Raw genomic sequence first — 18,890 nt, 5'->3', positions numbered from 1 at the left:
GCAAGGAAAACCCAAAGTAAGGAGAAGGAAGAGAAGGATAAAGAGGACAACTGAAGTCAGTAAAATACAAAACAGAAAAACAATAGAGATTACTTATTTATAAAGCCAAAAGCCAGTTTTTTTCTTTGAAAACAAAACAAAACAAAACAAAACAAACAACCAACCAAACCCAAACCCATATCATAACTAAGCCTTGAGCTGGACTGATGAGAAGAGAGGACAAAATTTACAAATAAGCATAATGAGAGAGGTCATTGCTACAGCCCTTACTTGAATGGAAAGGATGACAGCAGCGTATCAGGAATAACTTTGTGCCAATGAAAACTTAGATTGAATAGATACCTTTCTTGAAAGGCACAAACTATCAAAGATCAATCAGGGAAAAATGAATGAAGTTAATAGTCTTATATCTACAAATTAATTTATACTTTAAAAACCTTCCACAAATAACACCAGTTTCAGTAGTCAATATTACCTAATATTTAAAGAAGAAATAAAACCAATTTTACACACTTACAGAAAACGCAAACTCACTTTACAACTGATTTTATAAGGCAAGCATCATCTTGATACCACAGTCAGATGAAAAGCATATGAAAAAAACAAACAACTACAACAACAACAACTAGAGACCAATATTCCTAATGAACACAGACATAAAAATCCTTAATGAAACAATACCAAATCAGTTATATCAACATACACAAAACAACGCATCATGGCCAAATGAGATTTACTTCAAGAAGGCAAGTTTGGTTTAAATTCGGAAATTAGTCAATGAAACTCATATCAACAGACCAAAATAAAAACACAATATGACCAACTAACTAGATACATTTTTTTTTTTACAGAATTCAACATCCTGATAAAATCTCATAGCAAACTAGGAACAGAATGAATTAACCTGATAAAAGATTTCTATAGAAAACTCATAACTAAATCATATATAATCCAAAGAACCTCCAAAAAATTGCTAGAATCATAGTGAGCTTAGCAAAGTCATGGCATATCAATATAAACAACTTAAAATTAATTTTATTTATACATATATTAGTTACAAGCAATTGGAAATTGAAATTAAAAAAATAATACATTTGCATCAAAACATGAAATGTTTAGAAATTCATTTGAAAATATATGTGGGAGACTGGCCCACTAAGGACTACAAAAGTTCTTGCCAGCAATTAATGAAGACCGAAATAAATGGAGCATGACACCATGCTCCTGGATAAAATTTCTCAATATTTTTAGACAGTAGGAGGAAATCTTTTTTCATAAAGAGCTAAATAACTATTCTAGGCTTTGTAGGCCACACTGTTAAAACGACATACTTCTGCCACAAAAGTAGCCATAGAAAATACACAAATAAAGCTGCCTGATTGGGCCCCAAAAACATCTATTTAGAAAGACTGCTTCTGGGCAGGATTTGACTTGTGCCCCACATCTGGCTGACATCTGGTTTAAAGGTATGGAAGAAGTAAACGGCTATAATTATAAATTTGGAAGGCGGAGGGCATACACATTTGGATTAGTTTTGTGTCAGGTATTTGATGTATGAAATATCATAACATTTTAAGTAGAAAACTTTAAATTTATCTTATTCATAAAGAATTCAAAAACAGGGATGAAAAGTTTTAAAGACATAATTGTATTTTCCTAATTGCAACACATCGGGGCGCCTGGGTAGCTCAGTCAGTTAAGTGTCTGCCTTCAGCTCAGGTCGTGATCTCAGGGTCCTGGGATTGAGCCCTGCATCCAGGCTTTCTGCTCAGTGGGGAGCCAGCTTCTCTCTTTCCCTTACCCCTCTCTCTGCTCATGCTCTCTCTCTCTCTCTCTCTCTCTCAAATAAATAAAATCTTCTGCAACACATTGCTTTCCACAGCATCAGCTACTATTTTCCAAAGTGAGACAAAATGAACAAAACCAATCTTATCCCCAAATCTGTTCACTCTTTGGGAATAAAGAAGTTGTCAAAATGTTGAAAACGCAAACTTAGAAACATGTGTAATATGGATCCCTTAAAACAATTCACGAAAGGTTTTAACAACTGTTTGATGAATTATGAACTTGCCAGTAAGTGAATGATTGGTTTTGAAAAATAATTAATGAAAGCTATCTGCCAGCTTACTATGATGGTGCAAACTTGAGAATCTCATATCAGGCATCTGAGAATTTTTGATGAAACATTCAAACAGTAAAAAAATAAATTGTCCTCTTTTTTCTCAAGACCCCAATCCCATAATTTCCCTTCTTAATATTTTACAAGTTCATATAAAAGTGTGCTTTGTTTTTACCTAAATGGGATTTATTGTTCAGTTACTGAGCAACCACTGGAGTGGCAGACACTGCACATAGCTACTATCACAAAAGACTATAGCCCCTCTTTCAATCATCTCTGAAGCTAGCAGCCTCACTGTGGGGGAATGTGAGCTACCCTATGGAGAGGTACCTGTGCATATGTCCTCCAAACATCCCTCTGTGAGGACCTGAATCCTGCCACACAAGAGTGAGCTTGGGAGGAGACTCTTCTCAGGTTGATCCTTGGCATGACTGCATCCCTGACCAACACCTTAACGGCAATGCTGGGAGAGACCTTGAACCAAAGGACTCAGCTAAGCCATACCCAGATGTCTAAACCCAGATATAAGGAGAGAATAAGTGTGCATTATTTCAAGCCACTAATTTGGGGATAATTTGTTATAGAGCAACAGATCACCCATACACCAAGAAACTAGGTAATAAGGTAATCTTAAACCATAGTGAGCCCACAATATTGTTTTTTAAAAGATTTCTGGTTATAATTATTTTATGATTAGTTGACTTTCTTTCGTATTCCACAAGATTAAGGACCATGTTGCAAGGAATATCTCCATTTATTAATCAAGGCACTAACAGAGTGGAAGGTGATCTCCTACGTTAATGCTTGGAGTGAAAATCTGTACATTTAGTGCAGAAATGCATGAGTAACATGCTTACTGAAGGACACATCAATTTCATTTCAATCAGTGCTGGCTGAGGGTTCATTTTTTCCTCACACATGTACGTGATTGATCGTTTTGATCTTCATCAATAAAGTATATATCTCATTATTTTAATTTTCACATTTTAACTATTTTTTTTTGCATTTTTCTTTGTTTTCGAGCATTTTTTCACAAATGTATTGGCAATTTGTATGTGTTTTCTTGGTGAACAGTCCATCCATAGGTTTGGCCTATGTATCTACCGAACTTTCTGTCTTTTCCTTCTTAATTCGCCAAAGCATTTTGGGTCTTAAAAAGCAATTCTATACTCTTATTTTACACAAATCAATTATTTTTCTTTTTTTTAAAGTCAGGAATAGATGTCAAATATTAGCAACTATTTTTCATTATCTCTTGAAATGATCATATGCTTTTTCTCCTATAAAAGTTGACCATTTGTTTTAAAATTTTGGTTTTATAAATTGTAAAATTCCTTTTCATGGATCACATGTTCTTTAGGGTGAAGATAAGAGGATATTAAGGAACTTATAATCAAAGCAAAAGCCTTTAATTCTTAAGTGCTTAAATTTGGTCCACATTTTGAAAATCTGTAAAGGCTATTGATGTCCTTCTCACCATTAACTGCAAGAAAGGAGCCAGATCTAGTCCAATGCACACAACCAAAAAATTCAGCCAAATGTAGGATTTAAGGAATATATCCATAAGTCAGAAACCAGGAAATCTGAAGATGCAATAGGATTTGTATAAATTACATAAAACTGTGTATAAAACCCTAAAAACTCTAATGGAATGCTGATGGAGTATGAGCCAGTTATAGGATCATTCATGTCAAAAACATGTATGTTTGCCTTTCCTTAAAGAATTTCCACCAAAAAAAAAAAAAATACATGTAATATTTGACACATTTATACCAAAGAATTACAACATAGACTTTAACTGTGTTGCTAAGCTGTCTCAATTAAATAGCGGAAAAGGATTACTATTAGTTCCTATCTAGAGTGAGAGAAGCCTCTTCATTCCTAAAAGGTCTTAACTAAGACAGAAATAAAGCATAAATGCATTTGGAAAAAAAAATTAAATGTTTTTATTCATTAGGAAATGAACCTAACTTGAAGGGTCATACAATTTATAAATCTGATCATAGTTGCTAAACAGAATAATAGTGAACCAATTAATCTACCATAAGAATAGCAAGCCCAAGGGTTAGTATTTGTTTAATTTGGGGGAAGTAGACCTTGTCACAGTTTGATGCAATATTGGTCATCCACTTTAGGTTCATCATTATTGTAAAGAGCAAAATTTAACATGGCTTGTACAATATTCAAAATTCTGTAATCTTATTGGCATGAGGTAAGCACTCTAAGTAATTAGCTAGAAGGTACACTATAGCAGCCAGAAGTCATTAATTAAAAAGCTGTCAATTTTCTGTGGATAGCTAGGGTCAAGTGGGGACAATTTTAATGCTCTATTACACGAAAAGAAAACGTTAAAGCATTATGTAAGGCACATACTGAATTACTGGGTGTGTTAATGCTGTGTGACCTTTCTTATTTATGGAAAGATATGCTTAGCAGTGTTTCCAAGGACTGAAGGAGTGGTCACAGGGAAGAGAACAGCCAAGTGCCAGCAAGAGAACCCACTTGGAAGGCAGCAGTGAAGATGCTGATTGATTCATCTTTTCTTCCACTCTTGAGTCACTACTGGTCTGTAGCAAGAGAGCACTTGGCTAAGAGTCAGAATTGGAACTTACAGACTATGCCCCTGAGAAAATAGCTTATTTTCTCTGCACCCTTAACTTCATTGGATATGAAACAGGAAGAACAATGCATTTGTATGCTCTGTCGGTTCTTGTTCACCAAAGGCAGCAAGGCTGCATGAATGTGAGCATCCATGTCTACATAAGAAACGAAGAAGTTGGCCAACAACCACCTGCAGAGAGTCTCCAAATCTGTTTGATTTGAAGCCAAACAGAACAGTGCAAAGGAGATCTCTCTGTGCTCCCTGGGCTGCACCCAGATGTTTAGGCTGAGAGCACACCCCTCTCCTCACCAAGGAATGGAAGACACAATCCGTTTTATCCTTCGGGGGGGGGGGGGGTGTTTCCCTGTGGAATGGGTTTGTTTTGCTTGCTCAGGGAAGTGGTTCTCCTCCTCCGGGAAGAGGTGGTGGGTAGCAGGGAGTGAGCAGCTCCAAAGACAGATGTGGAGATGGAGGGGGGAGAGCAGGCAGCAGCAGCAGCAGCGACAGTGCGCCTGTTCCAGGGGGAGTAGCTGCAAATGGAGCCATTGCTCAGTGACCAAGCACTGAGCTCTGGTGCCTCGTTCTGGGGAAGAGCCCAGAAGTGGACCGAGGTGGGCTTGGAGGCTCTGGTCCAGGCCCAGGATCAAAGGAAGACGCTTCCAAGCTCTACAGCACGTGCGTGTGACATTTGTCTCTTTGCTCGCATGGGACATTCTGTGTCCATCCTCATCCTCCTGGTACCCTTCCGATCTCTTCCCTAGACTACAGGGACCTGAAGCCTGAAGAAAACTCTTTCCCACTGAGTTGTCGCCAGGCTCCGATTAGATTTCACTGGTGAGAGGTACTTGAATACAGTTCGGAAGGAGCAGGGAGGGAAAACCCGCCATTCTCCTCCAGAAGCAACAAGCCGGGGCAGAGGCTGATGCCAGACGTCACTTCCCAGATGACGTCACTTCCGGGATAACGTCACTTCCGGAAGAATATTTTCCCTGCTCTTGAGCCCACGGTGGCTGTAGCTAGAGACCTGAGTAGCTTCTCCTAGTTCCCGTGTTTCTGGAGTTATAAGCGGTAGCTGGTTTTCTCCCACCCTTCCCCAAACTTTTCACGCCTCTAATTCCTGGTGTTGTCTTCTCACAAATCACCACACCCTAAGTGGGACAGCGTCAGGGTGACCTGCTTTGTAAATCTGCATCCGAGTACGCTCGCCCTCCCATTCTGTTCCCTCCAGTCCTTTACGTCTGCACCACTGGCCCCTCTCCAGCGAAGACCGCCTCGCTTGGGTCGAGCGGCTTCATGCCCAGCCTGGGCTGGCTACCACTCGTAGCTCACTAGCTCGAACACCAGCTTCGTGAATTTAACTCTACACCCCACTGGCAAGGATTCCTTTTTACTATTCCGGTGGGCCGCTGGCCCCTCACTCACTCGCCAGAAAGTAGGGCCATGGACTGACACCGTCAGCAGGGAGCTCAAGTGACTCCCTCATGCTGATGCCACCATTCGCATTGCATGGCGACTGTGGGTCTCAGGGGCCCCTGCAGCTGCATCCGCCACAGAAGGCCTTCACCCTGTCCCTGGAGCAGGACGTCCCCGAACATTTGCCCTCAGTGTGGTGAGAACAAGGAGGAAGAGGGCAGAGGGAGGAGCAGAGAAGAAGAGAGAAGGGAGGGCAAGATGGGCCTGGGGCCTCTGGTCCTGGAGACCCTACCAAGGCTCAGGGAAATTGCAGATTCTTTGGGTAGGGGTTGGGGGGTTTTTGGAGCTCCTCCCAGGACCACTTATTTTAGCCCAGAGGAAGACAGGAGATTTTCATCCCTGGTGAATTTTACTCTACCATCAAAGGAAAAAAATAAGACAGTATGTTGAGTATCCAGCCTTTATTTTCACCACTTTGTCACAGAGAGGCGTTGTCTTCTTTTTCGGGTTCTTTGAGCTCTTCCCCAGTTTTAATTCCAGATTATGGTGCTGTTGGGGACAGTGACACTGGATAACAGTTGGGCCCAAGAGCCTGGATGAACCTGATGGATGAGCCTGGCGGATGAGCTTGAAGCAGGTGTTGCTGGACAGACCTAGGAGGTTTGCTCTAGGTCCAGCAAACCAATGGCTCAGAAGAGGTTGAACGTGAGGTTAGAGACTCAGGGCTCTCTGCCCATGAAGGGAACAGGGTAAGTTGTGAGCCCAGGAGTGCCTGCACACATGCACACATGTTCTTCCTGTCATCCTGAGACACAGGCCTTGGGGACTTTGGAGAGTCCTGAGATATCACCTTGACATTGGGAGAGAAGGGCTGAGCAGGGTCAAGGTGAGGCATTTCAGGAAAAGCCCCTGAAGTAAGAGGAGGCTCCCAAGGTGTCACTTGAGCAGTTGGATCAGGTACTGAGCAGTGTTTGTGTCTTGGTCTGACGCTGAACATGGTGCATGGAAGCATCCAGGGAACTGTCGCAAGCATCTGTTTTTATTTCCACAGATTTCAGAACAAAAGAGTCAAGGCCCTGTTGGCCCCTCAACAAGAGAGGAGGGTTTGGGTAGGGGGGGCTGAAGCCAAGCAACACTTGGACACTTGGGGGACCTTGGTGGTAAGGGACAGTCAGGCCCTCTGACAGACTGCACCTATGGGTGCAGAAATGACCACCGTGAACGGCTTTCTGGGGACCATGGGTGTTGCCTGAACACAAGCAAAAGTGCCTTCCCTAAGCAGCAGCGGATGCTCAGACACCTCTGAGGAAAACTGGAACTGGGGGAGCAAAGCCTCTGCTAAGGAGGGAAGGACACAGGCAGGGGTGGGGGAAAAGGCAATCTGAGAGAAACAGGCAGAACAAAGAGGGCCCCACCCCTACCGCAGACCTCTCTGTGTCCTAGAGAGCAGAAGAAGACAGAAACTCTCCAAAATGAAGGGCAACCTGTCCCTCACTGGAAGAGGAGACATGGGCGGCCTCAGAGGGCTGACAGACTGTGGTTACGGATGGGCTGCTTTCTACCGGGAAAACTGAAAAGGACCAAACACACTTGCAGGCAGAAGCTTAAAAGTGCTCATAACCGCTGACACACAGAAAGAAAGCAATTAAATTATAATGGACATTTTACAAAGATTTAAATAGGGTGTGTGGGTGGCTCATTGGTTAAGCATCTGCCTTTGGCTCAGGTCATGATCCGATGACCCAGGCATGAAGTGGGGGTGAGGGATCCTGCTCAACAGAGATCCTGCTTCTCCCCTCCCCCACTACTTGTGCTCTCCCTCTTGCTATCTTGCGCTCTCTTAAATAAATAAATGAAATCTTAAAAAAAAAGATTCAATATTAGAGAGATTGTCCATGATATTGGCTGGGAAGGCCCGATGTTTTAATGAGGTCCCTGTTCTCCATGTTAACCTTTAAATATATTACACTCTCCCAAAGTTTTCAGAATAAATTTTTCTGGAACTTGATACAATTATCCTGACATTCATCTAGAAGAAATAAACAGACAAAACTCCATGTAAGAAAGTCAGGATAATTTTAGGTGGGTGGGGGGATGGGGTGACTGGGGGATGGGCATTAAGGAGGGCATGAGATGTGATGAGCATTGGGTGTTATGCACAACTAATGAATCATTGAGCAATACATAAAAAAAAAAAACTAATGATGTACTATATATTGGCTAATTGAATTTAACTTAAAAAAGGGAAAAAGAAAAAAAAAAACAGGACATTTTTAGAAAACAAGAGAGTGTCATTGTACTAGATATTAAAATATATTTGGAAGAGAGAACCCTCTAATACACATGGTCCCGATGCCAGTGGACAGATCAGAGTAAAAGAAGTTGGGTTATCCATGGTTTTAGGACCACTGGTATCCAATAAGCTTAGGATGATGACCACTGATGTTATTGACTAATTGCTATGTGCCAGGCATGAGGATAAATGCTTTCTATGAATCATCTTACTAAATCATCCCATGATTCCCCTTATTTTTTTTAAAGATTTTATTTATTTGACAGAGAGAGAGAGAGAGAGATCACAAGTAGGCAGAGAGGCAGGCAGAGAGAGAGGGAGAAGCAGGCTCCCCGCCGAGCAGAGAGCCTGATGTGGGGCTCGATCCAGGACCCTGAGATCATGACCTGAGCTGGAGGCAGAGGCTTAACCCACTGAGCCACCCAGGCGCCCTGATTCCCCTTATTTTATCTGCCAGACACATGAGGAAGCTGTGGTTCACACAGGTTAAATAATTTCTGTACAGTAACATAGCCAGACAATGCTGTGTCTGGGGTCTGAACTCAGCTGACTTTCTTAACAGATGGTTTCCTAACTACTTCTCCTAGATTCCCAACTTCATTTATTTTCTCTGGGGGAAAAAAAAAAGCCCAAGTTTAATACAGCTTAGTGTATAAACAATAGGGTTTGAGGTTCAAAGATGGCAGCATAAAACCAGCATTTCCTCTCTTCCTGAAAACCAACCATATAAACGCAAATAGGAGAAAGAGGGATGGAATAGCTCAACCACAAAGGAGGTAAATGGTCAATGAGCAGAGGTATGTGCAGAAAGACAGGGACAGACGACCGTGGGTGTGAATCTGAGCAGAGGATGTGTCGTCAGATTGGAGGCACATTTGAGGGGCCCAACCAGCACCCAGGACCATAGGGTGCCCAGAATGGGTGGGGCTTGAGCTTCCCCTTCACCTGTTGTGGCTCTTAGAATCAGACCTGCAGGATGAAGCAAGAAGCCACATCCTTGGACAAAGTCATCTCTTTCTGGGGATGTGAATTTTCCTCAAACGGGAGTTCTCGAAAGGAAGCCAGCATGTAGCAGCGATACTATGATAGAAGCAGGAAAAGCAACCAGGTAATGGGATCGCACCAGAAAAACGTTGCCATGAGTTAGACGAAAGCTGTGAACAAAACAGCTGCTTGTCTAAGAAGCCAGAGCTCAAGCAAGAGTGAAATATGAACCAGCAGGAGTGGCGAAAGGCGGGGGGAGGAAAAATGAAATCACCAACATGAAGGAAAAACCAGAGAGAGTGCAAAGAAGAGCAGACTCGCTGGGGTGAAAGGTGTAGAAAATAAACATGGAAAGACCATACTGAGTCAATGGCTAAAAACCCAGAGAGAAAACAGCTTCTGCAACGGATAGTGACGCCACAGTGGAGAGCCTGCAGAAGAAAATGAAAAGCAGGGAAGGGAACCAATATTTACAGAAGCAATTTAATCTTCTTTTCTTAAAGATGTTTAGAATCTGTTGTATTAAATGGCACACCGCCGTGGTGCAACACCGGGCCCAGGCGACGCATCCGCCGGCTCTGAAGTCAGCTCTTTGGTACACGCTGCAGAATGATTCAGTCCCTTCTACCGGCAAGTCAGGCAGCCCCCATTCCCTCCCAGGAAATAATGTCAGCCCCAGTCTCCTACTGGCCCAACCAGCTCTATGTGTGAAAAAGGAGCAGACAAGCCATTGTGAACAGGGCAGAGCTTGGAATAGGGCTCGCTGGGAAAGAGTGGCTCAGGACCAGTGGCAGCACAGGGTCGGTGTCACAGCAGAGGAAAATCCAGAGTCGGGCATCGGCGGCAGACCAGCAGGTGGAAGGTACGAGCTCTGACAGTGCAGAAAACATTTATCCAAAATAAATAAATAAATAAATAAAATAAAAAAGAAAGAAAAGAAAAAAAAAGTATACTTGGGAAGTTCCTCATTGCTTATCCTGGGGTTTGAGGGCTGTGTCCACAGAGAGGGAAGCCCGTACTCCTGAGCTGACTGCAGCCTGACTTGCCCTCCAGGAGTGGGAGTGTGCCATGTCTTCTCCCCTTGGCTCACAGCCACAGCTAGCGCAGCAGCCTGGCAGATTCTGAACAGCTTCTCCTCCTGCACTGCTGTCACCCTGACCCGAGGCCTGCACGGCTCGGGGGCTCCTCGTGGGCTCCAGCCGCAGGTCCTGCTTCCACATCCAGGGCTGATGCACAGACACTCCACCCCTCCTGGATTGTTCCAACAGCCTCCTAGTTTGGGGTCAGCATGGCAGCAGAAGAAAGGGGAGAGCGTCATTGTCACAACTGTGACCCCCACTCACCCCCACCTTGGCATCACCACATCCTTGTAATGACTGAGGGACAGCTGACCTCCTGGGAACTCTCAGATCTCCTTTCACTCTGGCCTGGCTTCAAGGTCTTCCTCCATGTTTCTGGAACATTCTGGGCACAAACACACTTCTGCCCCTGGCTTTGGGACCAGCTGGACCCTTGACCTTCCCTGCTTGCCCTACAGATGTGCACAAATCTCGTTTCCCATTGCTTTCAGGCTTCACTGACATTACCTTCTCCCAGGCCTTCCCTAACAACTTTATCTGAAATGCACACTACTCCCCACTCCTCTCCGACCCTCACACACCCAGGAATGCTCTGACCCTTGCTCTTGAATGTTTTTATGACAATACTTCTCTGGGGTCAGAAGTAGCCTTGTCCCTTGGCAGAGAGCAAAGGATGCCCCAGCAGACCATAGGCCAACCACTGGCTGATCAGTCCCTCCTTGGGGCCGAGTGGCTAACAAGGGGATGGCCCCCAAGACAGCAGCTGAAACTCATTCCTACCACCAAACATTTCTGGAAACACAGATGAGGCCCACTATGGTATTCAGCCCTGATTTAAAGAAAAAAAAAAAATCTCTTTAGACAAGAAGACTTGTTTGTCCATGTTAAAGGACAAAAATGTCACAGACAGAATTGGATGTTTCAGACTTAGTGCATCCAGATCCAAGGTCCAAGGTCAAAACATAAGAATGCTGTCTTCCCACAAAGACTATTTCCTTCCTGTAGCAGCCACCCTCAAGCCACTACATTTACTCTGGAACTCGGCAGCTTCAGGGTTAAACTGTTACAGCTCTCAGACGAACAACCCAAGTCTCTTTTGTTTACATCTTTTTGTCACACATAAGGAAGGTGCCCTCATGTTCTAAATAAATATTTGATTATTGGGAACACGTTCCATAAGCAAGGCTAAATTTTTCCTAAGAAACTTCTTTATCACCTATATAATTAAAGTGATAATATACAATCTCCCTCTTTGCTATCAAAAGATATTTAAAAATAAACATTTGGGCACCCGGGTGGCCCAGTCAGGTAAGCTGACATCTCTGAGTTTAGGCTCAGGTCCTGATTTCAGGGTCCTGGGATCAAGCCCCACATCAGGCAATGCTCAGTAGGGAGTCTGCTTGAAATGCTCTCTCCCTCTTCCTCTGTCCCTCCCCCAGCTCATGTACTCTCTCTCTCTCTCAAACAAATCTTTAAAAATAAGCAGACCTAGGGCATCCAGGTGGCTCAGTTGGTTAAGCGTCTGCCTTCAGCTGGGGTCATGATCCTGGGATCCTGGGATTGAGTCCTGTATCAGGCTCCCTGCTCCATGAGGAGCCTGCTTCTCCCTCTCTCTCTCTCTCTCTCTCTCTCTGTCTTTCATGAACAAAGAAATAAAATCTTTAAAAAAATAAGTAGACCTCTTATTTAAAAAAAATAATAAAAATAAGTATAACCCCTGGTGTTATTTTCATTGTAGGAAACAGGCAGTAGTGTGACCTGTGGAAGGTTGATACAGGAATACAATTCTGGCCAGTGGCCAAGGGGTTTTGAAAGTGATAGAAATTGCTTGCTCTGACCCAGCAATTCTACTGGTAGAAATGTATCCCTGGGAAAGAATGGACACCTACAAAGTTCGATGAGATAGAGTCACTGTGACATTTTTAGGATAGTGAAAAGGCAGAAGGAAGCTAACATACACTGTGCAGCAAAATGTTGGGCACACCCAGCTGCCAAGTGTCCACCCTACCCTTTTACTTCGTGAAATGGCCCAAGTTGTAGGCATGGCTGCTGCGTGCACAGCTACAAAGCATCTTGCAGACCTCTGTGGGGTTGTTGTTTGTTTGTTTGTTTGTTTGTTTTGATACTTATTACTTGGTTTGTTAGAGAGATCTCCCTTTGAGGTAAAAAGAAGAGAGGGGCGGTGGGGATGGGGAGAGGGGCAGGTCTTCAACAATTCCCCGGGGCCAGCAGCAGCAACACAGAGGGGTCTTGCCTCTGCGTTTAACCAGGACAGCTTTCTGTGCCCGATGAGGACTGTCACACGCCAGGCCACTGGGTCTGAGCACATGGAACCCACGGAATCGTGGTTTGCAGTTTCATTGTTTTGGAATCTGTTCAACCATAAAAACAAGATGGGGGGGGCGTAATGCCAAGGAGACACCAAAGAGAAGTGGGGGAGGGGCTGGCCCCCAGAGCAGACCCGCAGAACTGATTTATGGACATTCTGGAGAGGTTTCTGTGGGGGGATGACTCAAGTAGGGTGGCAGCTCTCTCCCTTCCGTGGAAAAGTTGGAAGTGGCCACGGAGCTCAGCAGGGGGAGCTGCTTGCCAACAGGGATAGAACAAAGGTGAAAGCAGTTTGGGTCCCTGAAACCCTAGAGGAAAAAACAAACTGGTCTTGAACTGTCCAGACTCCTCATAAGAGAAAGAGTAAACCCTTGTGGCTTCAAGTCACTGAGCCCAATCCTAACAAAGGCAAAGCGATGGAGGGGTCTATGGAAGTATTCATGGGAACACTACACAGGGATTAAAAAGTCTTAGTGATCACCCATGCTTGTGGAGACAGAAAGACATTCACAGCATATTGATAACTGAAGAAAGGAGATCATAAGTCTGGAAAAATCATGATCAATTAAAAAAGCCTGTAAAATTATATGAAAAAAAAAATGTTTGTAGGGGGGCAGGTCTGAAAGGCTAGCCTTTCACTAAGTGTAGTTATCTTTACCTTTGAATGGTGCTATTTGGAGGGAACTTAACTTTATAAAATATTTGTTGCAATTTGTTTGTTTCTTGGTTGACTTCATATTGCACAAAAAAAGTTAAAAATAAAAAAAGGCTACGGTAACTTACGTTGCCCATCAGTGATGGGAAGGAAGAAAATGTCATCAGATCCATGACTGATGAAGCACTATATCATGTACGAGAAACACTCTATCAAACAAATAAAACATGGAGAGAAGCAAGTAAGTAACGCGAATAAGAAACTTCCCAAAAGGGAAGCAGAAGTGATCAGTCAACAGAGGATAACAATGTTTCAACATTGTTAGTAATCCAAATATGCAAATTAAAACAGAAAGTGCTTTCAACCATCACATTGTAAAGTTTAAGAATAAAAAGATACTTTCGAATTGTTGAGGAGGCTGGGGCACACACGGCTCACCCTGCAGTATTTTCCAAAGGGCCCTGGGCCAGCACAGATCGAAAGGCATAAATGTGGTCATGCTACTGTGCTTCTGAAGACTTCCCTAAAGGAGACAATCACACGCTGCCCCACATGCATATCCAAGGCTGTTTATCCCGTGGAGTTCATAATACGGAGAAACTGAAAATAATCTCATGGGGAAAGGGGGAGCCTTGCACAAAGGCAAATATTAGAAATAATTCTGAAGAAGGTGAGTGTTGTTGGGAATGTTCGTAATACCATACATGGACATATATATAAACTAAATTAAATGCATGCTGTTTGTTTTCATGTAATATGTAACATGCGGCTTCAAATACGACCTAAAATAAAAAGTCACATGGGCAGATACTCTGAATAACAGGCATTAGCTTTTTGAATAAACGGCTTTCACATGGACAATGCATGTGGCAGCCTATAGGGGAGTAGCCTCAGGGAATTCTAAAACAAATTAATTGATTTCCTCCTGTAATGAAGCAGCTTCTAGCATCCTTTTCCCCTGCCCCCTTCTCTCTCGCTCTGGAAGGAAATATATCGGAAAGGAGGTGTAAGTGGCCCATTTGTTTTGCTTTCCTTCTGTTATTTTCACAATAAGGAAATGCAACAGGTTACTTTAAAAAGCAACACCTGGAACACAAACCATAATAAAGCGAACAAATAAATAGTACACTCAGAACAATTAAACACACATAGTAGGTCTTAAATTGTTAAGAGACTGTGATTTATTTGCTTGTTTATCCCACCCATGTGTGTTTGACCTTCAACCATTTGATCCATAAATTATTGAGTAAAGATGAGTGAATAAGAAAAGAGAGAGAACTCCAAAATGCTGGTGAGCACAGGGAAGAACCCTTCCCTGGAGGAGACTGTAAGATGGACACAAATGACTTCTATGGTGTCTAGAATGTTCCCCGTTAGCCTGCATGTTACATGTTTCTAGTTCTGCAACATTTACAGCCTTACCGTAAAACTGGCGAGGCCGCTTTGCCTTTGCAGAGAAAGCATGATTCAAATATGATATTTAAATATGACAGACATATTCAAACAAAGAGCACTGGATGCTCAACATGGGACACAGATGTGAGTGTTTTGAAAAGACTGTACCAGAAAAACGATATGGAATTTGTCTATTCTAAGATAACCAGATAAATAAATCAATCGACAATTTTATTTTTAACCTTCTAAACCCACTTAATGTCATATGTATACATTCTGGGGAAATGCTTTTCAAACAATGAGCAATTCTGACCATTGGTTCTTTCATCTGCATATGGAGGGGTGTGTGGTGCTCCCCCAGCAGATCACAGTCACACCATTCAAGCGGGCAACACAGAGCTTTCCCCGGAGCTGAAATAACTTCCACTGACTCCCTGCCCCAGACATGATCTTTCCCAGAGCAGGCTATACAAGACCAGGCACTCCTGGTCCAAACTAAAAACACTCAGATGGACCAGTAGGGGTAAGCCGAGAAGACAGAGTTGGTGGAGGAGGGAACGTATTTCCTTGCCAGAAGCACGTCTGGAAGGATTTGAAATGCTCCTCTAGAGCATTTGAATCTTTAGATTCAAACATGTTTCACAGGCAATGAGCAAACCAAGTAACGTCATACCTTTAGAAAACTTCCACACTATGGTGGGTACAGGATAGCCCTCGGCTGAGCAGTTGAGGACGACAGCCTTGCCATAAATCCCGTCCTGGTCCCGTGGCTGAACCACAAATTTGGGAGGAACTGAAAAGACAGAAATGTCACCTTTAGTTCAGACAACAACACAATTTATTTTAATACCTGTAGGTATGATTTGAAGAATTCCAAGAATTTTAAAGAATATTAACATACAAATAATGTTTGTATGTTAATATACACGAAAAATTGGAAAACAGTATTTGTGAGCTAGAACAAATTAGGAAAATGACCTCATTTTTCCTAATGAGGAATAAATCATTTTCCTAATAAATCAATGAGATTCTTCAAACTGAAGTTAGTTTGCACCTGGAAAAACTGGGCTCATGTGTGGAAGTTGACTAAACCCCAGGTATGTGACATTCTTTTTTATTTGTGTTACAGAAGATCTTCGGCAATCCAATCCATGGCAAATAGAATCAGGACCGCAATTGGAAGAACAAAGAGTAATTAGCGAGAGTAAGTATTCCTCTTGGGTGTGCACTGCTCAAAGCATTTGTGTTTGTTCTTCTTCTAACAGGAGATGAAGGGAAAATTAATAGGCATCCCCTAAAGGCGATAAAGAACATAGCATGGTATTGAACTTTGCCCAAAAATCTGATGAAGACACATAGACCATTATTCTTGATGTCAGCACTCTCCTGGGCCATTGGGGGACAATGGAGGTTAACTAAAGTGAGGTACCATGATGGCTTTATAATAAGTGTACTTATTAAAAAAAAAAAAAAAACAGATGAAATAACTGAGTATTTGGTGACTTTTGTGAGGAGCTGAAAAAAATGCATCCCTACCCAAAACATACACATGCCCTCTGTGTAGAACATGCCCGTCAAGAGAAGGCAAATGCCGTGTTAAGTTATTGCTATTCTAAGAGTATTCGAGTCTTCTCTGAAAGAGATGGTACAGGTACTTCTAGAAAAGGCAGCATCTGAAGGTATTAGAATCTCAGAAACTTTTTCATCAAAATCAGAATCTCAGAAAATTCTTCATCCCAAAATGATTAATTATATGATGAACTTCCAACAAAGCAATCACAGTACTATGTAAGAGGAGATGGACTGTGTCCCCTGTATGTCAGACCCTTAGCAAATGTGAGCGTTCTTCCTCTCCTTTCCATAATTCCTGGTAAAAGCTAATCTTGTCTGCTTTGCAGATTCCGTAATTCTTCCTTTAGACAAAAATGGGCCTATGTGTTACAGATCAATAGGGAGTCCAACCATCCCATGAATGGACTGGTAGAAAGATCAGAATCTAGGTGAGTTAGATGCTTAAAAGCATGTTGAAATGATATAAACCATACTGAAGATCATTGTGGTCATAAAACATCCTAGGAGGAGGAAATGGCAGACATGAGAAGCAGCTGGAGATGGAACTCACTGCTGTTTCTGAAAGAGATGACAGTGATGGCTAGGAGTACAGAGCCAAGGACTAAACACCAGTGCTTGAGCTCCAACTCTGTTTCTTCCAGTTGGATGATCCGGTGCAAGTTATCAAATATCTCTTGGCTTCGATTTCCTTATCTGTAAATTGGGGACAATTATAGCACTGATTTTATCAGACTGGTGTGGGGAATCAAATGGATTATGATTGCAAATGTCTCAGAACAGTGCCTGGAAGTTATGGAGTACTCTAAGTGTGCTGGGTAATTTAATAAATGCAGGTATGTCCAGCTTTAACATATCCTTAACAAACACAACTCCCAACTTGCAAATTAAATAATTTATATGGCCAATAGGTCTCTTCAATATTGCTTAACTATTAAGCAATTTTATTTCATTTAGATGATATCCTGAGGCATACATATTCAATAAAATGTAAATATGTTTAAATTGGGTGATAAGGGATGACTATTTCATGCTGGAAAAGTTATTTCTAGGAAAAGTGCTGGAGATTATATAGAGCAAAGTTTCTAGTAAAAATATCAACCTCAAGGATAGATTGCAAAGTTTGAGGCACCATGCCAAAATCACTCCAGCCAGGTGGAAGGAAAATATACAGTCATCTATAGTCTATGCTCTGGCTCAAATTCTGCTGACAGAAGGAAACCCTTTGTCAAATGGGCAGGGTAACTAATCGCTTGCATTTCCTCTGGAATCATGTCTAATTATAATCGATCCATGACCCCTCCCCTCAATTTGGTTCCAATCCAAAGGGACATTACTTAAAAACTGATCAAAGAGGTTTACATGGGAAATAACCATTGACATATTGCAAGTGTAAGGTAATTACAGGTGGAAATGGCCCATAAAACCGCAAATTATCTTTCATGTCTTCCTCTTCCATCTGCTTATATCAGGTACTCATGGCTCTTCCTCCAAAATGTATCACATATCCTCAAATTCTCTTCATCTCTTCACTGCCATGCTCTCGTCACGATGGGCAGGCAATGTGTGTGGTAAAGTGCCACACATGCTCCCTCCCTCGGGTTTCAGCACACCAAGGGCTGGACAGTTCCACACACCTGCCAGGGTGCCCACCAAGAGCATAAGTCTCTCTGCTGTCTGGGGCCTTCTCAGGAGTCATACATTCTTACTCACTTTCACTGGTGCAACACATAAATGTGGGAGACAAACATGTAAAAATGAGAGGGCGGGGAGGGGAGTGCCCCTCCTCTCCAATCCATCCCATGGAACTATTCTGAGGCACGTTCTATGGCTGTGCTTCTCACACACTGGAGGGCATCACAATCACCTGAAGAACTTTCCCAAACATAAGCTGCTGAACCCTATCTTCCAAAGTCCTGACTCAGTGGGTCTGAGGAGGGATCCAAGACACTGTCTTTCTAATAATCTACCAGTGATACTGAGGCTGCTGGTCCAGAGACAACACTTTGAGAATCACTGTTCCATGGGACTCCTCGGAATTCCTCAGAATGAGTCCCAGTGGCCCACAGCATCAACCAGCTCATTAAAACAACTTTAACTGATATCTTCTCTCTCCTTCTGATCTCATTCTCACCGCCCCCATCCCTCACTCTTGAACCCAGGAATCACATCTCAAATAAGTGATCAGCAGCCAATCATGGACCTCGAACTCTGCTTTCAGAGGAACTCCCATTGCAACGAGGCTGGTTCCTGGAGCAGCTTGCTAATGGATCTACTGGTACCTACAGCCTGACTTCAATCCGTTCCTCACACACTGGCTGGAAGAATCCAAGACATGAACTGGATGAAGTGAGTCCCTGCTTCAAGCCAGCAGTGCATTCCCATTGTCCCTTGAAACAATCCAGACTCTTACAACACTCTGAAGGCTCTTTACGACTTGACTTGACATTCCC

At 42.8% G+C, this 18,890-nt stretch overlaps 1 protein-coding gene across 1 annotated transcript in view; it reads right to left on the bottom strand.

Moving 5' to 3' along the window:
- DSCAM (DS cell adhesion molecule) overlaps positions 1 to 18,890 on the bottom strand; it is a 780,684-nt gene that overhangs the window by 228,945 nt on the left and 532,849 nt on the right. Inside the window, exon 12 of the mRNA XM_047708625.1 lies at positions 15,542 to 15,661. Within this exon, the coding sequence (XP_047564581.1) occupies positions 15,542 to 15,661 (120 nt within the window). The remainder of the gene's footprint in view (positions 1 to 15,541; positions 15,662 to 18,890) is intronic.

Source organism: Lutra lutra, chromosome 1, assembly GCF_902655055.1.
Source record: "Lutra lutra chromosome 1, mLutLut1.2, whole genome shotgun sequence".
Classification (NCBI taxonomy): domain Eukaryota; kingdom Metazoa; phylum Chordata; class Mammalia; order Carnivora; family Mustelidae; genus Lutra; species Lutra lutra.
This window is presented reverse-complemented; position numbering and strand designations above follow the sequence as displayed.